Raw genomic sequence first — 21,672 nt, 5'->3', positions numbered from 1 at the left:
TTCTACCTTGTGTTCTGTCAGAAAGGTGTGTGAAGAAAAGTGTCTGAGTGAGCAGGGACAATAATGTTTCAGAAGTATTGTGAATGTACTTTGTCCTAAAGAAATACTTAACACAGAGACTGACACATTCCTGACGGCACAAGGCACAACTTGTTATGGAGGCTGTTCACAGAGCTCCATTAAGGTGAACACACACAACCACACTGGACTGAGCTCTCTGCTCTGAGAGGGGCAGCATTGATTTAAAGCATTACTCAGGCTGAGAGAGAGAGGGAGAGGAAAGGAAAGAGAGAGGGAGAGGTAGAGTCTCTCCTGACTGCATTAGGAGTGCCTCCAGCCTTTGTGATTCCTTTTGATCAAATCTCTGTGAAAGATGAGTGTCATGCCCTCTTCTAGCCAGCTGTGAGGGGGGCTGCCCTGTGACTATGGGGGTGGGAGTGTGTGTGTGTGTGTGCGTGCGTGTGCGTGCGCGTGTGTTTGTGCGATTGCTCTGCTGGCTGGGGAGGGAGCAGGCAGCTGAGGTGAGAATGCCGAGTGGGAGAGTGGGAGGATCTCATTCCAATCCCCTGTGCCCGGTTTCAACACACACACTCACACACACACTCTACAGAGCACATCTTGAGTAGTTTAGAGCCAGTCCTCAGCAACATAGGAAGAGAGAGTGGAAAAAAGGTGTGTGAGTAAGAGTAGTACGTTTATTGTTTTTTTATGTGGTGTGAGCGTTGAGGACAGTGTGTGTGTCGTCTCTGTGTGTGTGACAGTGTGTGTATGAGTGTGTGTGACAGAGTGCTGGCGTGTGATGGCTCTTTTGCGTTAGTACTTGTTCAGACGGGAGAGTTGGAGGCAGTTCTTTTGTAGGACTCGCAGGGAATGGCAAACTACACGGTAACCCTGGAAACCTATCTCTAATGACAATGGCTGAGGTGAGAAACATCTTGTCTTATTTCTTTTCCACATTCTTCTCCTCTTTTCTCTCCTTTAGCCAAATCTTGCTACATGCTCCTGAGGTAGAAATGAGAAAAACGTGTATCGTTGTAGCGCTGTCGTTTCCCAGCGTTTGCTGATGCCGTCATTATTCATGTTTATTCACAGAATGCGCCTGGTTTGCATTCAGTAACTTCTAGATCATTTCTCGTCTCTTTTTTTCCACGTGAATCATTTGGTGATTGATGTTTGCGTCCTGGCCGGGCTGTGTCCATGCTTGCTGAGGGAGGTAGAGGTTGTCCTTACCTGCCATAAGACGCTGCTTACTTACTGCGGCAACTCCCTTAAAACAAAAGGAGGAACTTTAAAGCAGCCAACCAGGCAGGAAGTTGTTTTAACCTGACAATATGACTACAGGCCCTCTTCTGTTATATATTCCAACTCAGGGCTAGTTATCCACATGGTTCTATTATATTCCAACTCGGGGCTCATTATCCACGTTTCTATTCTATTCCAACTCAGGGATAGTTATCCACATGGTTCTATTCTATTCCAACTCAGGGCTAGTTATCCACGTTTCTATTCTATTCCAACTCAGGGATAGTTATCCACATGGTTCTATTCTATTCCAACTCAGGGATAGTTATCCACGTTTCTATTCTATTCCAACTCAGGGATAGTTATCCACGTTTCTATTCTATTCCAACTCAGGGATAGTTATCCACATGGTTCTATTCTATTCCAACTCAGGGATAGTTATCCACATGGTTCTATTATATTCCAACTCGGGGCTCATTATCCACGTTTCTATTCTATTCCAAAACAGGGATAGTTATCCACGTTTCTATTATATTCCAACTCAGGGATAGTTATCCACGTTTCTATTCTATTTCAACTCAGGGCTAGTTATCCACATGGTTCTATTCTATTCCAACTCAGGGCTAGTTATCCACATGGTTCTATTCTATTCAAACTCAATATTTACATTTTAGTCATTTAGCAGATGCTCTTACCCAGACCAACTTACAGTAGTGAGTGCATACATTTTCGTACATTTTCATACTGGTCCCCCATTGGAATCGAACCCACAATCCGCAACTAAGCCACACGGGACCTTTGTGTGTTTGTCTAAGCTATTCCTTAATTTGAATGAATTGCTGATTTATACAGTTGCTTCTCTTCCTTTCCAAGTTAGTGCTGGTATATACAGAAGTTTCCATTCTGTTCTATTCTAACTGGGTGCTGCTTGTAATTTGGTCTATCCCAGTGGAGGGTTTATTTAGTGGTCCTGTCATTTGTTTCATTACTACTGTGTTTCCCAGCACTCTCTCTCCCTCAGTCTGTTGCTGTGTAGCCCTGCATAGAAGACTGACTGCTAAGGCATGCTCAGTCTGTTGCTGTGTAGCCCTGTATAGAAGACTGACTGCCAAGGCATGCTCAGTCTGTTGCTGTGTAGCCCTGTATAGAAGACTGACTGCCAAGGCATGCTCAGTCTGTTGCTGTGTATCCCTGTACAGAAGACTGCTAAGGCATGCTCAGTCTGTTGCTGTGTATCCCTGTACAAAAGACTGCTAAGGCATGCTCAGTCTGTTGCTGTGTATCACTGTACAGAAGACTGACTGCTAAGGCATGCTCAGTCTGTTGCTGTGTAGCCCTGTATAGAAGACTGACTGCCAAGGCATGCTCAGTCTGTTGCTGTGTAGCCCTGTATAGAAGACTGCTAAGGCATGCTCAGCCTGTTGCTGTGTAGCCCTGTATAGAAGACTGACTGCCAAGGCATGCTCAGTCTGTTGCTGTGTAGCCCTGTATAGAAGACTGACTGCCAAGGCATGCTCAGTCTGTTGCTGTGTAGCCCTGTACAGAAGACTGCTAAGGCATGCTCAGTCTGTTGCTGTGTATCACTGTACAGAAGACTGCTAAGACATGCTCAGTCTGTTGCTGTGTATCCCTGTACAGAAGACTGCTAAGGCATGCTCAGTATGTTGCTGTGTATCCCTGTACAGAAGACTGCTAAGGCATGCTCAGTATGTTGCTGTGTATCCCTGTACAGAAGACTGACTGCTAAGGCATGCTCAGTCTGTTGCTGTGTAGCCCTGTACAGAAGACTGCTAAGGCATGCTCAGTCTGTTGCTGTGTAGCCCTGTACAGAAGACTGCTAAGGCATGCTCAGTCTGTTGCTGTGTAGCCCTGTACAGAAGACTGCTAAGGCATGCTCAGTCTGTTGCCGTGTAGCCCTGTACAGAAGACTGCTACGGCATGCTCAGTCTGTTGCTGTGTATCCCTGTACAGAAGACTGCTAAGGCATGCTTGCTTTAGCCCCGTCTGCCTCTCTCTGTCTCTATGTGTGCTGGCTTCTGGCCACTCACTAGTGGAATGTAATTTAAGAGCAGCCTAATGTTTTGTTGCAGCCATAATGTAACAATTAGCACAAGTGTCTGTGTGGTGCTGTTAGGCGCAAACACTCACTCTCTTTCTCTCTGTCTCTCTGTGTTTGGAGGTGTGAACAACACACCACAACCACATCTTGTTCTGCAGAGTGTGTATGTGTGTTGTGTTCTGACCTTTAAATATAGGTGACAGGTATTTAATGGAATCTTGATTATATTAACTTCTTTCAGGTGAATATAGAACTAAAAACAGAGGTCCTTCAAGCTTCTCGGCAGATTTAATACCGTCTTTGTTATCGACTCACATGGCCTTGCTTGGTGTTTTTCTATCTCCTCCTTGTTTTTGTGATAGAGAATGAACTCTCCAATAGACTTCTTTAACACAATATGTCCCATCTGATCCAAGACTGGTTTGTACAGTAACAGCATTGTATCATTACCACAGTTCTTTGTGATGAACATCATTTTTTTGGCCTGAATATTGTTTATTTTATTTAAGTTAATATTGCTAATTTTAATATTTAAATGTATGTTGTACCCAGAATTCAGCGTGTTTCTGTCACTGGTACAGTGTTCTGTTGAACATGAGCCATTTTTGTTATAAAATATGTTATTAACACATAGTTGTTACTAGCATAATTATACGACAAATGTATTAGATCAACTTGTAAAGTGACACAGTTAAGTGCTACCACATTTACATAGCAATTACAGTGGCACGTCCTTTCATTTACCTGTTTTGGTAACAGTTGTGTACCTGTCATATCTGATGTAATTCGAGGAAAATAACTTAATAATAGGACTCACTCGGGATCCTTTGGCTGTTAGACATGTTTGACACACTAGAAGAATGGGTTATTCATTAAAAACATCATTGCTCTAAATGATATTGAAGCCACGACATAGAAGCATATACTATTTTTGATTACAGGGGACAGTTTTAATACTCGCCACTGCATCCTGTATCAAAAGGTTGGCTGGTCCTCATTAAAGTCCCGTAGAGCACGTCATTACTCTCTTTTTGTTTAGAAAGCTTTCCTGCACAAGCTTCCAACTTACCTAACTTTGTTGTTAAAGTATAGAAACACCAGATACAGGTTTGGTTAACGCTTGAGGTTCCTCGGGTCTCCACCGAACTAGGTAAATCCGCTTTTAGTTTTAAAGCACCTCATTGCTGGAACCAAGTACCAAATATATTACAATTGGATGTTCTGGTGCCGCTCAGGCAATTGAAAATATTGATTGGGGACCTTCATACTGTGGAATGTAACTGTTTTTCTTGAATATTTGTGTTGTGGTGTATTTTAACGACTTGTTTTACATTGTATCTGATTTTGATTTGATTTGATTGTGTCTTATGAATTGTATATGCAGGGCTCCCTTGTGAAAGAGACCCTGGTCTCAATGGTGACTCCCTGTTTAAATAAAGGTAAAAAGACACAGGTAGATGCAGGTAGATGCTTTCAGTCTACAGAATAAGATGTTTGGATGTGCATTAATAAGGCATGTAGACAAACAGACATCGTTTCTAAACAGAGTTCATATCTAATCATTACAAAACAAGGCCAACCAAGTTACTCTCCATGGTATTTGAAAATGCCTTTTATTTCCTTGACATGTTCAGTGGAACCATTGAAAACAGATTTCTGGCTCTGTGTTAGTGAGCTGGCTGTTGACTTATCTCTCTCTGAACTGGCTCCACCTCACCCTCTGAACTGAGTGGGATGATAATGTGACTCTCTCTGTGTATCTCTCCCTCTCTGTGTGTCTCTTTTTCTGTGTCTCTTTCTCTTTGTATCTCTCTGTTTCTCTCTTCCTCTCTGTGTCTCTTTCTCTGTCTCTATTTCTCCCTCTTTCTCCCTGTCTCTCTTTCTCTCGCTCTCTCTCTCTTTCGCTCTCTCTCTCTCTCTCTCTCTCTCTGTATCTCTCTGTTTCTCTGTCTCTTCCTTCTTTGTCTCGTACTCTATTTTTCTCCCTCTCTTCCCTTGGTTCCCATTCTCCTTAACTCTCTCTCTTTCTTTCTCGCTCTCTCTCTCTGGGTGTGAGTGTGTGTCTCAGTGCTGTAGGGCCCCGGGGCAGAACAGAGCAGGGCTGGGCTCCTCTGAGCTGGGCTGCTGTGTGTGTGTGTGTGTGTGTGTGTGCAGCGGCTGCAGCCTGCCAGCCCAGTCAGCTTCATTAGCTTCATGATGGTCCGTCAGCGAGGGGCTTCTGCTGCAGCCTGCACCCCCTCCAGCCAGTCCCAGGGCGTGATCCGCCCCTCTGCGCCCCAGCCTTCCCCCCCTCCTACAGCCCCCTTGAGCCCCTCTCCACCCCAGCCCTGCGCTGCCACCGAGAGGCTTGTGAGGATTTGTCAGCCAGATGTGACAAGATTGTCAAGAGGCAGGCGAGAGAGAGAGGGGAGATATGATATTAATCAGAGCGTAGCTGGGAGCTAAACTCTCTCCGACGCAGTGTACTAACATGTTCCTCTCATTTACTATACACTCCCTCGCTCCCTCTCTTTCTCTCTCTCTCTCTCGCCGCCGCTACTCTCCCACAGCTATCTCTCTCTCTCGATGTCTCTCTCTCCTCTCCTCTAACGGGTGGCTAGAACTGCTGGGGAGACAGTAATAAAAGTTGTGGCTTTTCTTTTTCTTCATCTGTGATTTGTGTTTTTTATGTAGACGAGACTAACCCACTTTTCATGGAGATTCAGGTAACTTTTTGTTTTCAGGTGTTGTGTTGAAACTGGCAGTGTGTGTGTGCTTGCATGTGTGTGTGTGTGTGTGTGTGTGTTTGCTCTGTGATTGACTGCTGAATTAGGAGGAATAATGAGTTTTTCACGCTGTCTTTGGTCTCCATTGACTCCTAATAGGCTAAAGCATAGCCTGTCACTACTTGCACAAGCAGAGCCTTAGCTTCTCATGCTTTGCTCTCACATTTCACTCTTAGGACAGGAGTTCAAACTCTCACTTTTCATCTTTGAACCTATTTTTAAAGCAGAATCCTGTAAAAAAAAAAAAAGAAGTTTTATTTCAGTCTAAAATGGGGCTATTGAACCAAGTGAGTTGTGTGTCAGATAGAAAGGCTGGTGAACATGTCTAGGAGATGTCCTTTAACTGGGTGGGTGACTTTCACAGTTTTCCCAGCCACTTTGTGATATAGGGTCATTCCTTTAAAAACACTCCACGGAAATACTACTGCTATTTTTATTTTAGAGGGGATGACGTACGTGTTCAAGTTCACACTGGGTCGTGTTAAATACATAACAGCTTTATATCAGTCTGTTTTAAGTAGCTCAACACTTGTCATCAATTAGCTTAGCGTTATAACTGCCACACAGCCGTACATGTGTTTCAGTGGCGTATGATTTATGAATGTGGCCATGGTCTGTGCATGTGTAACACACACTCACACACACTGAGATGTTCAGAAGCAGGAAGTCCTCTGTCTGTGAACCATTAGCTACTGGTTTATATCTTCTCGTTTTATCTCCTGGTTTTATCTCCTGGTTTTAGCTCCTGGTTTTATCTCCTGGTTTTATCTCCTGGTTTTATCTCCTGGTTTCATCTCCTGGTTTTAGCTCCTGGTTTTAGCTCCTGGTTTTAGCTCCTGGTTTTTGACCACTTGTTTTAGTGCTGCAGGTAGTTTTTTTTTACACACAGCGACATCCTAGACTGCTGTATTCCTAAATCCTATTTCCTGTAGCTGCTCTGTGCTAGTCTGTGTGTTTTATTAGAGGAATTCTGCAGGACTTTCTTAGTTCCTGGTACTACCAGGCTGCTCTGTATTTTGGCTGCAGTTTTGGCCTGGAATGAAGATATGAGGAAAATATGTGTGTCCGTGTTTGTTACAGATGGTTTCACTGTGCTATATCTTGGGTTTTTATAGATGTTTTTGCACTGTATAAATAAATGTGATAGATTCGAACAATGTTTCTAGCTTATCTGAATAAATGTCTTTCAAATTAAAAGTGCGTCTTATTTGATGCAGATAGGTGATGTGGTTTATCCATTTTTTATGGTGTCATGCGTTAAATGATATGAAGAGATTTGAACAGAAACGTTACACTCAAGTTTTGCTTAATTGTTTTGCCCAACACTCTCTGCATTTCTCTTACCGAACACGTATGGATTGTTTAATGTTAACTTGTAACTTTAAAAACAATTCTGCACATTTCAGATTTAAAAAAATATAATCCTACATACTGTAGGTCTACAATGGGCATTAGGTCTGTGTACATTATCACTTTTGAAATGAGAGAGGGAGAGAGAGATCCTCCATAAATATACTACATACACATACTGAGTGTACAAAACATTAGGAACACTGCTCTTTCCATGACTTAGACTGACCAGGTGAAAGCTACAGTATGATCCCTTGTTGATGTCGCTTCAATCAGTGTAGATGAAGGGAAGGAGACAGGTTAAAGAAGTGCCTTTGAACAGGGTATGGTAGTAGGTGCCAGGCGCACCGGTTTGAGTGTCTAGAACTACAACGCTGCTGGATTTTTCACGCTCAACAGTTTCTCGTGTGTATCAGGAATGGTTCACCACACAAAGGCATTGAGGCTGTTCTGAGGGCAAAAGGTGGTGCAACTCAATATTAGGAAAGTTCCTAATGTTCCTAATGTTTAGTACACTCAGTTCCTTGCCAGCCAGTTGAATTTCTTATCCCATTCCATTCCCGTCTTTACCATCTTGGCACAGGCACAGCTAGTTTCACATTGTGTGGCAATCTGCACCAATCCTCTCCTAATTGATTTGCTTTCCACTAAATGATTCCAACATGGCCCAGTCAATACACACTGTCACACCCCACAGCTGTTCCCTTCCCTCCCGTCTTGCTCTGAACCACTGACTGCTGTTGACTCTATAAACCAAACCAGTGTGGATATTATGGACATATGGCAGGATTTATTTTACGAGCCGGAGAGGAACAATTTAAATGTTTCTGTCAAGGATGTTATGGCTGTGACGCAGAAGTGACTGGAGACCATTTCTGAGACCCTAGATTGTGCACTATTATTGAACAGGGCCCTGTGTGCACTACATTAGAACTAAGGTTCCACTAGGGACATAGACCCTGAACTCCCAGACACTGAATATAGTGAATAACTGACCTACTGGATGATTTAACACTCTGGCCTGCATGGGTCTGTATATAGTGAATAACTGACCTACTGGATGATTTAACACTCTGACCTGCATGGGTCTGAATATAGTGAATAACTGACCTACTGGATGATTTAACACTCTGGCCTGCATGGGTCTGAATATAGTGAATAACTGACCTACTGGATGATTTAACACTCTGGCCTGCATGGGTCTGTATATAGTGAATAACTGACCTACTGGATGATTTAACACTCTGACCTGCATGGGTCTGAATATAGTGAATAACTGACCTATTGGATGATTTAACACTCTGGCCTGCATGGGTCTGAATATAGTGAATAACTGACCTACTGGATGATTTAACACTCTGGCCTGCATGGGTCTGTATATAGTGAATAACTGACCTACTGGATGATTTAACACTCTGGCCTGCATGGGTCTGTATATAGTGAATAACTGACCTACTGGATGATTTAACACTCTGGCCTGCATGGGTCTGAATATAGTGAATAACTGACCTACTGGATGATTTAACACTCTGGCCTGCATGGGTCTGAATATAGTGAATAACTGACCTACTGGATGATTTAACACTCTGGTCTGCATGGGTCTGTATATAGTGAATAACTGACCTACTGGATGATTTAACACTCTGGCCTGCATGGGTCTGAATATAGTGAATAACTGACCTACTGGATGATTTAACACTCTGGCCTGCATGGGTCTGAATATAGTGAATAACTGACCTACTGGATGATTTAACACTCTGGCCTGCATGGGTCTGAATATAGTGAATAACTGACCTACTGGATGATTTAACACTCTGGCCTGCATGGGTCTGAATATAGTGAATAACTGACCTACTGGATGATTTAACACTGGCCTGCATGGGTGTTTAGAGGAAGTTTTGTTTTATTTGCCCTGAATCACTGTCAATGAAACATGATGAAATGAAACCTCCATTAAACCTCTATGAAGTGTACAACATGTTGGCAGACTTGATCCTCACACTAAGAAACCGTTTGCGTGAGCAAAATTACTTTAATTTTTTTAATAGAATAGCAACTCCAGCTCCAATAGTGCCCTATTCCATCTGATTAAATAGTTCTTGTAAGTTTGCTCACGCAAAGTATTTCATAGCTTGATGATTTATAATATGTTCTCTGTGATTCTGCTCAACCATATCCTCCCCTCTGTGGGTTTGAGTCAGTGTGTGGAGAGGTATTTTCCACACACACACACACCGACAGACCCATGTTATCACCCAGGTTTGGGGTGTCATGGTTTGCTGCTGCTGCTTTCTCAGCCTTTCTCAGCCTCACCCGATTCTCACTCCCTTCCTGACTCTCAGATAAGCAGATTTTAATTGAGAGAGAGAGAAATAATATGACATTTGAAATGTCTCTATTATTTTGGAACTTGTTAGTAATATTTACTGTTCACTTTTTATTGTTTATTTCACTTTAGTTTATCCATTTCCCTTGCTTTAGCACTATAAAACATATGTTTCCAATGCCAATAAAGCCCCTTGAATTAGACAGACAGAGAGAGAAAACATGTCACCCCCACACATAATACCCCATAATGACAAAGCAAAAACAAGTTTATAGACATGTTTTGCTAATTTACACAACCCCCCCCCCCCCCTGAAATGTCACATTTACATAAGTATTCAGACCCTTTACTCAGTACTTTGTTGAAGCACCTTTGCAGCGACTACAGCGGCCCTTTACTCAGTACTTTGTTGAAGCACCTTTGCAGCGATCTCCACAGAGGAACCCTAGAGCGCTGTCAGGGTGACCATCAGGTTCTTGGTCCCCTCCCTGACCAAGGCCTTTCTCCCCCGATTACTCAGTTTGGCTGGGCGGACAGCTCTAGGAAGAGTCTTGGTGGTTCCAAACTTCTTCCATTTAAGAATAATAGAGGCCACTGTGTTCTTGGGGACCTTCAATGCTGCAGAAATGTTTTGGTGCCCTTCCCCAGATCTGTGCCTCGACACAATCCTGTCTCTGTGCTCTACAGACAATTCCTTCTACCCCATGGCTTAGTTTTTGCTCTGACATGCACTGTCAACTGTAGGACCTTACATAGACAGGTGTGTGCCTTTCTAAATCATGTCCAATCAATTAAATTTACCACAGGTGGACTCCAAGTTGTAGAAACATCTCTAGGATGATCAGTGGAAACAGGATGCACCGGAGCTGAATTTTGAGTCTGTTAGCAAAGGGTCTGAATACTTATGTAAATAAGGTATTTCTGTTTTTTATTTTTTATTACATTTGCTACATTTTCTAAAAGCTTTTTTCGCATTGTCATTGTGGGGTATTGTGTGTAGATTGCTGAGGAATTTAAAAAAAAATCAATTTTAAGTTAAGGCTGTAACGTAACAAAATGTGGAAAAGGTCAAGGCTTCTGAATAATTCCCAAAGGCACTGAAGTTTCTGGTTTGGCCAATAAAGACAGAAATTTGCATAGTTTTATTTTGTTTACGAATGTGGAGAGAAATACAAAATCTCCACTTGGGGGAGAGAAAAGGAGCCAACCCCACGTAGAGCGAGAGATTGAAAATGAGAGAGAAAAAAGAGGGAGAAAGACAAAAGCACCTAGAGAAAGGCGAAGGGGGGGATGGATAGAGACTCTGAGACATTTGCTTTCCATTTCCCACCCTGTGGCCCAGTAGATCCAGGTGCTGAGTGACAGCATTAACACCAGCGTGAAGACAGAGACAGGAGATGAGAAGAGTTTCCATTCCACTTTCTGGTGCTCTTCCTTCCTTTCTGCATCTGCCAATGATTTTGTGAAGATTAATAGTGTGGACTATAGGGTAGCCATTCTCTATATTTTTGGACGTAAATTTTCGCTTAAGGTATTTCTGAAAATCAAGTAGACACTGTAGGGTTGCACAATTCAGGGAAAATTCCTAGGTTCTCCAGAATTCCAAGTTGGAATATTCCTCGAATTGCTAGGGAATAAGCACGAAATCAGGGAATCCTCCAATCAAGATATCTGGGATTCTTGGGAATTTGGGGAAAGTTACCAGAATTCAGCAATCCTGCACAGTGTTTTGATTGTCAGAAATATTGTGTAAGGAAAATATTCCATCCCAAGTTGTAGAGACTGGTGTTAATGGTAGTTTATGGAGATTTCTCATTAAAGTGTTAATTAGTGTTATCCTGACATTGTGGACTGTGGAAGACGAACGATCCATTTGTGAATAAAAACATGCTCCCATTCCTGTCTGAATCAAGTTTATCATAAATGCATAACTAAATAAAAGCCTCTGTGATCATGACAATGACCAAGTATTCAGAAATCAAACTGAATAACCAATAAATCATGACACTTTGACTGTGACTATATCACCCTTGATCTAACAACTCATTAACTCTACCAGAGTCCGTCTGTCCGTCTGTTATTCCGTTCGGTCATGGTCACAGCAGCAGACTTAGCCAGCCCAGCGCTGGACTGTCTGGCCGTTCGGTCGTGGTCATAGCAGCAGACTTAGCCAGCCCAGTGCTGGTCTGTCTGGCCGTTCGGTCATGGTCACGGCAGCAGACTTAGCCAGCCCAGCGCTGGTCCGTCTGTCCGTTCGGTCTTGGTCACAGCAGCAGACTTAGCCAGCCCAGCGGTGGTCCGTCTGTCCGTTCGGTCATGGTCACGGCAGCAGACTTAGCCAGCCCAGCGCTGGTCTGTCTGTCCGTTCGGTCATGGTCACAGCAGCAGACTTAGCCAGCCCAGCGGTGGTCTGTCTGTCCGTTCGGTCATGGTCACAGCAGCAGACTTAGCCAGCCCAGCGCTGGTCTGTCTGTCCGTTCGGTCATGGTCACAGCAGCAGACTTAGCCAGCCCAGCGGTGGTCTGTGAAAGTGACAGTTTTTTTTCTTAATCTCAGGAACTAATGAAGAAATGAATAGCTAATTAAGACAAATGAACGACAGGGAGGACTACGCGGAGCAATGCCTGCTGCGTGTGCTTCTGTGTGTGTGCGCACTTTGATTGTCCAGAGGAACAGATTGAGTTGTACACTAGAGGAAACATCAAAGGGGTGTGTGTGTGTGTGTGTGTGTGTCTTTGTGTGTGTGCAGGCATGCCTTCATTCGTTTGCATGTGTGCGAGCACATAAGACTGTGTGTGTGCCTGTGTGTGATGGGATTAGTGTAATTGGGCCGTGTTGGTTGGGCCCTGTAATGATGGGATTATGGTGGTCGGAGGTGACCAAGAGGTTCTTCCACGTCACCTCAGTCCCACAGGAGAAGATCAGCTGAAGATGAGGAGACAGAAGAGAGGGAGACGGAGGAGAGGGAGACGGAGGAGACGGGGAGGAGAGGGAGACGGGGAGGAGAGGGAGACGGGGAGGAGAGGGAGACGGGGAGGAGAGGGAGACGGGGAGGAGAGGGAGACGGGGAGGAGAGGGAGACGGAGGAGAGGGAGACGGGGAGGAGAGGGAGACGGGGAGGAGAGGGAGACGGAGGAGAGGGAGACGGGGAGGAGAGGGAGACTGAGGAGAGGGAGACGGGGAGGAGAGGGAGACGGGGAGGAGAGGGAGACGGGGAGGAGAGGGAGACGGGGAGGAGAGAGAGACGGGGAGGAGAGAGAGACGGGGAGGAGAGAGAGACGGGGAGGAGAGAGAGACGGGGAGGAGAGAGAGACGGGGAGGAGAGAGAGACGGGGAGGAGAGAGAGACGGGGAGGAGAGAGAGACGGGGAGGAGAGAGAGACGGGGAGGAGAGCGAGACGGGGAGGAGAGCGAGACGGGGAGGAGAGCGAGACGGGGAGGAGAGCGAGACGGGGAGGAGAGCGAGACGGGGAGGAGAGCGAGACGGGGAGGAGAGCGAGACGGGGAGGAGAGCGAGACGGGGAGGAGAGCGAGACGGGGAGGAGAGCGAGACGGGGAGGAGAGGGAGACGGGGAGGAGAGGGGGAGGAGAGCGAGACGGGGAGGAGAGGGAGACGGGGAGGAGAGGGGGAGGAGAGGGAGACGGGGAGGAGAGGGAGACGGAGACGGGGAGGAGAGGGGGAGGAGAGGGAGACGGGGAGGAGAGGGAGACGGGGAGGAGAGGGAGACGGGGAGGAGAGCGAGACGGGGAGGAGAGCGAGACGGGGAGGAGAGCGAGACGGGGAGGAGAGCGAGACGGGGAGGAGAGGGAGACGGGGAGGAGAGGGAGACCACGGAGGAGAGGGAGACTGGGAGGAGGAGAGCACGGAGGAGAGGGAGACTGGGAGGAGGAGAGCACAGAGGAGAGGGAGACTGGGAGGAGGAGAGGGAGACCGGGAGGAGAGGGAGACTGGGAGGAGGAGAGGGAGACCGGGAGGAGAGGGAGACTGGGAGGAGAAGGGGAGATGGAGGAGAGAGAGACTGGGAGGAGAGGGAGACTGGGAGGAGGAGACCACGGAGGAGAGGGAGACCGGGAGGAGAGGGAGACTGGGAGGAGAAGGGGAGATGGAGGAGAGGGAGACTGGGAGGAGAAGGGGAGACGGAGGAGAGAGAGACTGGGAGGAGACGGGGAGACGGAGGAGAGGGAGAGAGAGAGAGACGGAGGAGAGGGAGACTGAGGAGTGGGAGACTGAGGAGTGGGAGACTGAGGAGTGGGAGACGGAGGAGAGAGAGAGACGGAGGAGAGAGAGACGGAGGAGTGGGAAACGGAGGAGAGGGAGACTGAGGAGTGGGAGACGGAGGAGAGGGAGACTGAGGAGACGAGAGGATAAAAGACAGAGACAGAGAAGGAAAGAAATGGAAAGAGAGGACAGAGAACAGGAAGGATGCATCGGAGCGTTAATCGGCTGCATTTCATTCCAGAAAGTTGTGGTCTCCCATCTGTCTATGTTCACTCCCCATTGTACATCTAAAATAACTGAGATGACTGAGTAGTTCAAGCACGTTTTAACCGGTTTCCTCCATTTTACTCTAACATATCCTGTCCTGTCAGACTGAAGGGAAGAGAACAAGGGGACATATTTTGGAATGGAACCCAGCCCTGCTGACGAACGAGTGGGAGGAGTTGACTGTGTGATTAATTAAGAGAGAGGGAGACAGTCTCCTCCTCCTCCCCTGTTGAGGGGGTTAGTGCTACAGCAGCAGTAATTGCTAACCATTAAGCATGCTACTCATGTATGCTAACACATGCTGTTGATACATTATAGATGGTAGGGGAGAGAGAGAGAGGTGCTAGCGCAGCACGGGGGGTGGCGTGTAGCGCTAACACAGGTCGCTTTGATCACAATTCTGATGACTCTTCTCAAGGGATGCTAGTTAGTAATCGGCTAGTGGTAAATAACATGCATACTGTTCTTGTTGATGTTACGGAAACCCTGTTTGTTGCTGTGATTTATACACTTATTTTTATGACACATAAAATGTTGATTCTTACCGTCAGGTGAAACGGAATCTTATTAATCACTTTCACACCAACTTCTCAACGCAATCTAATGAGCATCAACACAAGCATGTACACACACTTTGGAATATAAAACCTAGAACCCTGGAATACAATATGCTTCGTTCAGAGAATGAAAGTGTGTGAAATATTGTTTTGGGCCTCTGATTGACTCAGTGTTGTGTAGTGGTGGTCTGGAGAACTGTGATTGACTCATCGTTGTGTAGTGGTGGTCTGGAGAACTGTGATTGACTCAGTGTTGTGTAGTGGTGGTCTGGAGAGCTCTGTTTCAGCCCAGTCACTCTACTGCTCTCTCTCAACCCAACCACTTAACACAGCACTGTACAGCAAGCAGGAAACACAAAACATCAGATAGCAACACACACACACACACACACACACACACACACACACACACAGGGCAACAGCACTAGTAGCATCAGTGACTAGAATCTCTCACACACACACACTTGCTGCTGAGTGCTTGTCCTGAGAGATAAGGACCATTAGTGGGAAACAGAGGTTGCATCCCAAATTACACCTTATTTCCAATGCGCCCTGGTCAAAAGTAGTGCACTATAAAGGGAATACGGTGCCATTTGGGCAACAACCAGAGACAGAGGCATCATCTTTGTGTTGTGTAAAGGGTCTTATGGCCAGGATATGATTGGCTGACATGGAGTTGGTGGGCCAGGTGTGGAGGACACCTCTTTGGTGCTGTAGATGATCCCAGCATGAGGAGAACAGGTCAGGCCTGCTGTAGATGATCCTAGCATGGGGAGAACAGGGCAGGCCTGCTGTAGATGATCCTAGCATGGGGAGAACAGGGCAGGCCTACTGTAGATTATCCTAGCATGGGGAGAACAGGGCAGGCCTGCTGTAGATAATCCTTGCATGGGGAGAACAGGTCAGGCCTGCTGTAGATGATCCTAGCATGGGGAGAACAGGTCAGGCCTGCTGTAGATGATCCTAGCATGGGGAGAACAGGGCAGGCCTGCTGTAGATGATCCTAGCATGGGGAGAACAGGGCAGGCCTGCTGTAGATGACCCTAGCATGGGGAGAACAGGGCAGGCCTGTTGTAGATGATCCTAGCATGGGGAGAACAGGGCAGGCCTGCTGTAGATGATCCTAGCATGGGGAGAACAGGGCAGGCCTGCTGTAGATAATCCTAGCATGGGGAGCCTTTATTTAACCAGGTAGGCTAGTTGAGAACAAGTTCTCATTTACAACTGCGACCTGGCCAAGATAAAGCAAAGCAGTTCAACACATAAAACAACACAGAGTTACACATGGAATAAACAAACATACAGTCAGTAATACAGTAGAAAAAGTTTATATACAGTGTGTGCAATTGAGGTAAGATAAGGGAGGTAAGGCAATAAATAGTCCATGGTGACAAAGTAATTACAATAAACCAATTAAACACTGGAATTAATAGATGTGCGGAAGATGAATGTGCAAGTGGAGATACTGGGGTGCAAAGGAGCAAAATAAATACAGTATTGGGATGAGGTAGTTTGGCGACGAGTATGAAGCGAGGGCCAGCCAACGAGAGCGTACAGGTCGCAGTGGTGGGTAGTATATGGGGCTTTTTGACAAAACGGATGGCACTGTGATAGACTGCATCCAATTTGTTGAGTAGAGTTTTGGAGGCTATTTTGTAGATGACATCACCGAAGTCGAGGATCGGTAGGATGGTCAGTTTTACGAGGGTATGTTTGGCAGCATGAGTGAAGGATGCTTTGTTGTGAAATAGGAAGCCAATTCTAGATTTAACTTTGGATTGGAGATGCTTAATATGAGTCAGGAAGGAAATTTTACAGTCTAGCCAGACACCTAGGTATTTGTAGTTGTCCACATATTCTAGGTCAGAACCATCCAGAGTAGTGATGCTGGACGGGCGGGCAGGTGCGGGCAGCGATCGGTTGAAGAGCATGCATTTAGTTTACTTGCATTTAAGAGCAGTTGGAGGCCACAGAAGGAGAGTTGTATGGCATTGAAGCTCGTCTGGAGGTTTGTTAACAGTGTCCAAAGAAGGGCCAGAGATATACAGAATGGTGTCGTCAGAGTAGAGGTGGATCAGAGAATCACCAGCAGCAAGAGCGACATTGATGTATACGGAGAAGAGAGTCGGCCTGAGAAATGAACCCTGTGGCAGGTCTGGACAACAGGTCCTCAGAATTCAGTGTGTCAAATTGATCAGAGAAGTAGTTGGTGAACTAGGCGAGGCAATCATCTGAGAAACCAAGGCTGGAGGGGGATGACCGCGGCATCTTTCCAATCTTTGGGAATCTCAGAGGTTGAAAAGGCTAGTAATAGGGGTTGCAACAATTTCTGCAGATCATTTTAGATAGAGAGGGTCCAGATTGTCTAGTCTGGCTGATTTGTAGGGGTCCAGATTTTGCAGCTCTTTCAGAACATCAGCTGTCTGGATTTGGGTGAAGGAGAAATGGGGGAGGCTTGGGCGAGTTGCTGTGGGGGGTGCAGGGCAATTTACCGAGGTAGGGGTAGCCAGGTGGAAAGCATGGCCAGCCGTAGAAAAATGCTTATTGAAATTCTCAATTATAGTGGATTTATCGGTGGTGAACAATGTTTCCTAGCCTCCGTGCAGCTGGGAGGAGATGCTCTTATTCTCCATGGACTTTACATTGTCCCAGAACGTTTTGAGTTTGTGCTACAGGATGCACATTTCTGTTTGAAATAGCTAGCCTTTGCTTTCCTATCTGCCTGTGTATATTGGTTCCTAACTTCCCTGAAAAGTTGCATATCATGGGGGCTATTCGATGCTAATGCAGTACGCCGCAGGATGTTTTTGTGCTGGTCAAGGGCAGTCAGGTCTGGAGTGAAGCAAGGGCTATATCTATTCCTGGCTCTAAATTTTTTGAATGGGGCATGCTTATTTAAAATGGTGAGGAAAGCACTTTTAAAGAATAACCAGGCATCCTCTACTGACGGGATGAGGTCAATATCCTTCCAGGATACCCGGGCCAGGTCGATTAGAAAGGCCTGCTCACTGAAGTGTTTTAGGGAGCATTTGAGTGTGATGAGGGGTGGTCGTTTGACCACAGACCCATTACGGATGCAGAGAATGAGGCAGTGATCGCTAAGATCTTGGTTGAAAACAGCAGAGGTGTATTTGGAGGGAGAGTTGGTTAGGATGCTATTTATGAGGGTGCCTATGTTTACGGATTTGGGGTTGTACCTGGTAGGTTCATGAATAATTTGTGTGAGATTGAGGACATCAAGTTTAGATTGTAGGATGGCTGGGGTTTTAAGCATGTCCCAGTTTAGGTCACCTAGCAGCACAAGCTCTGAAGATAGATGGGGGGCAATCAATTCACATATGGTGTCCAGGGCACAGCTGGGCGCAGAGGGTGGTCTATAGCAAAATGGTATAGACTTGTTTCTAGAAAGGTGGATTTTTAAAAGTAGAAGCTTGAATTGTTTGGGTACAGACCTGGATAGTAAGACAGAACTCTGCAGGCTCTCTCTGCAGTAGATTGTAACTCCACCCCCTTTGGCAGTTCTATCTTGTCGGAAAATGTTATAGTTAGGAATGTAAATTTCAGGTGTTTTGGTGTTCTTCCTAAGCCAGGATTCAGACACGGCTAGGACAACCGGGTTGGCAGAGTGTGCTAAAGCAGTGAATTAAACAAATTTAGGGAGGAGGCTTCTAATGTTAACATGCATGAAACCAAGGCTTTACGGTTACAGAAGTCAACAAATGAGATCACCTGGGGAATAGGAGTGGAGCTAGGCACTGCAGGGCCTGGATTAACCTCTACATCACCGGAGGAACAGAGGAGGAGTAGGATAAAGGTGCGGCTAAAGGCTATCAGAACTGGTCGCCTAGTATGTTCGGAACAGAGAGTAAAAGGAGCAGTTTTCTGGGCGCGATAGAATAGATTCAAGGCAAACTGTACAGACAAAGGTATGGTAGGATGTGAATACATTGGAGGTAAACCTAGGAATTGTGTGATGATGAGAGAGATATTGTCTCTTGAAACATTTAAACCAGCTGATGTCACCGCATGTGTGGGTGGTGGAACTAAAGGATTGGTTAAGCCATATTGAGCAGGGCTAGAGGCTCTACAGTGAAATAAGACGATCACTAACCAGAACAGCAATAGACAAGGCATATTGACATTAGGGAGAGACATGTGTAGCCGAGTGATCATAGGAGTCCAGTGAGTAGTTAGGCTGGTTGGAGACACGGTGATTCAGACAGCTAGCGGGCCGGGGCTAGCAAGTTAGCAGAATGGCCTTAGATGGACGTTGTGATGGAGGTAGTCTGTTATAGCCTCCTCGTGCAGTTACGTCTAATAGACCAGTCGTGATGGAGTATTCGGGTTCTGTGTAGCAAAGGGGTTCAGTCCAATTGGCAAAATAGGTATAGTGGCCCAAGAAATTGGCCGATAGATCTCTTTAGCTAACAGTCCAATATGCTCTAGACAGCTAGCGGGCCACGGATAGCAGGCTAGCAGATGGGCATTCAGGGGATGTTGCGAATGAGGTAGGGGGAGGGGGGGGGGGGGACAACCCTCAGGCAGATTACGTCGGTAGTCCAGTCGTGATGGATAAGCAGGGCTTCGTGTAGTAAAAGGGGTCCAAGCCAATTGGCAAAATAGGTATAGTGGCCCAAGAAATTGGCCGCTGGACATATTCAGGTAACAGTCCGATATGCTCTAGACTGCTAGCGGGCCGTGGCTAGCAGATGGGCATTCAGGGGACGTCGCGACATAGGAGCCAGTTGAAAACCCCCTCGGGCAGATTACGTCGGTAGTCCAGTCGTGAAGGAGCTCTGTACGTACCGGCAGTAAAAGGGGTCCGAGCCAATTGGCAAAATAAGTATTGTAGAGTGGCTGATGGACCTCTTCAGCTAGTCAGGAGATGGGCCTAGCATGGGCTAGCTCCAGGCTTCAGGACAGCCAGGAGTAGCTACTCGAATTGCAGCTAGCTAGCTGCGATGATCCAGGTGAAAAGGTTCAGAGCTTGCGATACAAATCCGGGGATATGGAGAGAAAATAGGTCCGGTATGCTCTGGTTTGAATCACGTTGTGCAAATTGGCTAGCTGATGACCGCTAGCAGTGGTTAGCTGACTACTAGCTAGTAGCAGGTTAGCTGGCTAGCTTCTGTTGGGGGATTCCGGTTCCGAAGTAAAGATCCACACCACATTGGGTGAGGCGGGTTGCTGAAGAGTATTTTGAAATTGAGGCTTAGAAAAATATAAAAAAGGATATGTGAAGAAAAAGCTATAAAAAGATATATACATGGGACACGACAGGACAAAGATGTCTGACTTCTACGCCATCTTGGATCTATAATGATCCTAGCATGGGGAGAACAGGGCAGGCCTGATGTAGATGATCCTAGCATGGGGAGAACAGTGCAGGCCTGATGTAGATGATCCTACCATGGGGAGAACAGGCCCGCAGCACTGCTGTGTGTTAGTGTGAGAAGCTTGCCTGATCTCTCTCACATGCACTGCTCATCCCAGGGCAGGGATGATTTATTCACAATGGGAGAACAGATGACTGCAGGCAATCTCTGTTTCTGCCGCTATACATCCAGAAGAGAGAGAGGTGTAAGGCTGTGCATTTATTAATGTACAAAAGATAACTCCCTCCCTGTGAAACATAGTGGATCTGTTTCCCTCAGCTCTAGGTGGGAAGAGAAGCTGTTTCCGTTGGTTGAGGCTGAATGTGTATTTCCCTGTAGAAGTGAGTGATAGGTAGTGTTCTCCATGTGATCAAACTGCATATTGGTTTCTTCTCCTGGTTAATCTATTGTTATACTTTCCCTTTCTCCTGAGTTCAGCTGTGTTTTATGTCAGTGTTTCTCAACTATCAACTTCTGGTTGAGAAAGAACCCCGAACAGTTCTAGTCCAGCACACTTGATTCAACTAACTAAAGGACTTGATGATTAATTGAGTTGTTGAATCAGGTGTGCTAGTGAGGGGCTTGAACAGAAATGTGTGTTGTTAGTGGTACTTGAAAACCGAAGTTGAGTTAACACTGTTTTATTTTGTCGTTTGTGGCTCTCTAATGGAACCCAGTGTTACCTTTACTTCCTCCCCTCCAGACCTTAGTCGGGACGGCTCAGGGGAGCCTTCACTTGCTAGCTCCAAGGCCAGAGAAATGTACAGATGCTCTGGGGCAATTCCCACATTTGGGGATCTTATCTGCTGCTAATGACGAGTTAGTCTGGAATTCCACTGAAATAGTTGACATTTATTAAACTTGTACACTATGTGAGGTAGTCTGAATGACTAAATAAAATAGCAGGCTAATGGAACAAAAAGAGTGTGGCTCACAGTTCCCCTACATCTCCTCCACACAACAATTGCGTCAAAAACAAAAGTTAACTTACTACGTTACCCACAATGCACTTCAGTGTTTTAAAGCTATACCCCTACTTTACCAACACCAGGCATTCCGATCATTCCATTTGCGAATCCTGCCTCATATGGCTTATAAATGTTTCTGGACCATCTGAACTTCTGTCTCTCTGCCAGGCGATCTGCTGCACCTTGGTGAACTGTACCTGTGATAGTTTCAAACCTGGGAAACTGAAGAAAAGACTGTGTGAGCACTGCAAGCATGGATGGGTAGCGCACGGTAAGCACAGATTCAATTGTTACTTTACTTAGTGTACATTTCTATCAGGGTGTGGGAATGGGGGTGGGTGGTAGGTGTGTCATTATTCATGTTTGTGTGTGTGGGGGGGCTGTTTTCTATATTAATGTCTGTGTGTGTGGGGGGGGCTGTTTTCTATATTCATGTTTGTGTGTGTGGGGGGGCTGTTTTCTATATTAATGTCTGTGTGTGTGGGGGGGGCTGTTTTCTATATTAATGTCAGTGTGTGTGGGGGGGGGCAGTTTTCTATATTCAT

General features: G+C 46.0%; 1 protein-coding gene across 2 annotated transcripts in view; it reads left to right on the top strand.

Annotated features, from left to right (window-relative positions):
* The first annotated feature begins 205 nt into the window (after positions 1–205).
* Positions 206–21,672, top strand: part of LOC110526985 (basonuclin 1) — a 30,316-nt gene continuing 8,849 nt past the window's right edge. The window contains exons 1-3 of one of the 2 annotated variants that reach the window (XM_090239368.1): positions 577–923; positions 4,686–4,740; positions 21,296–21,398. Coding sequence is in view for 1 of the 2 variants with exons in the window: in XM_090239367.1 (XP_090095493.1) it covers positions 909–923; positions 21,296–21,398 (118 nt within the window). In the remaining variant the exon portion in view is untranslated. Of the gene's footprint in view, positions 924–4,685; positions 4,741–21,295; positions 21,399–21,672 lie in introns of both variants that reach the window. The other variant, XM_090239367.1, reaches the window with a different exon arrangement.

The sequence above is a fragment of the Oncorhynchus mykiss genome, chromosome 6 (genome assembly GCF_057628025.1).
Source record: "Oncorhynchus mykiss isolate SJ-2025 chromosome 6, ASM5762802v1, whole genome shotgun sequence".
Taxonomy (NCBI): Eukaryota; Metazoa; Chordata; class Actinopteri; order Salmoniformes; family Salmonidae; genus Oncorhynchus; species Oncorhynchus mykiss.
Note: the sequence above shows the minus strand (reverse complement) of the source record. Positions and strands in the feature narration are given on the sequence as shown.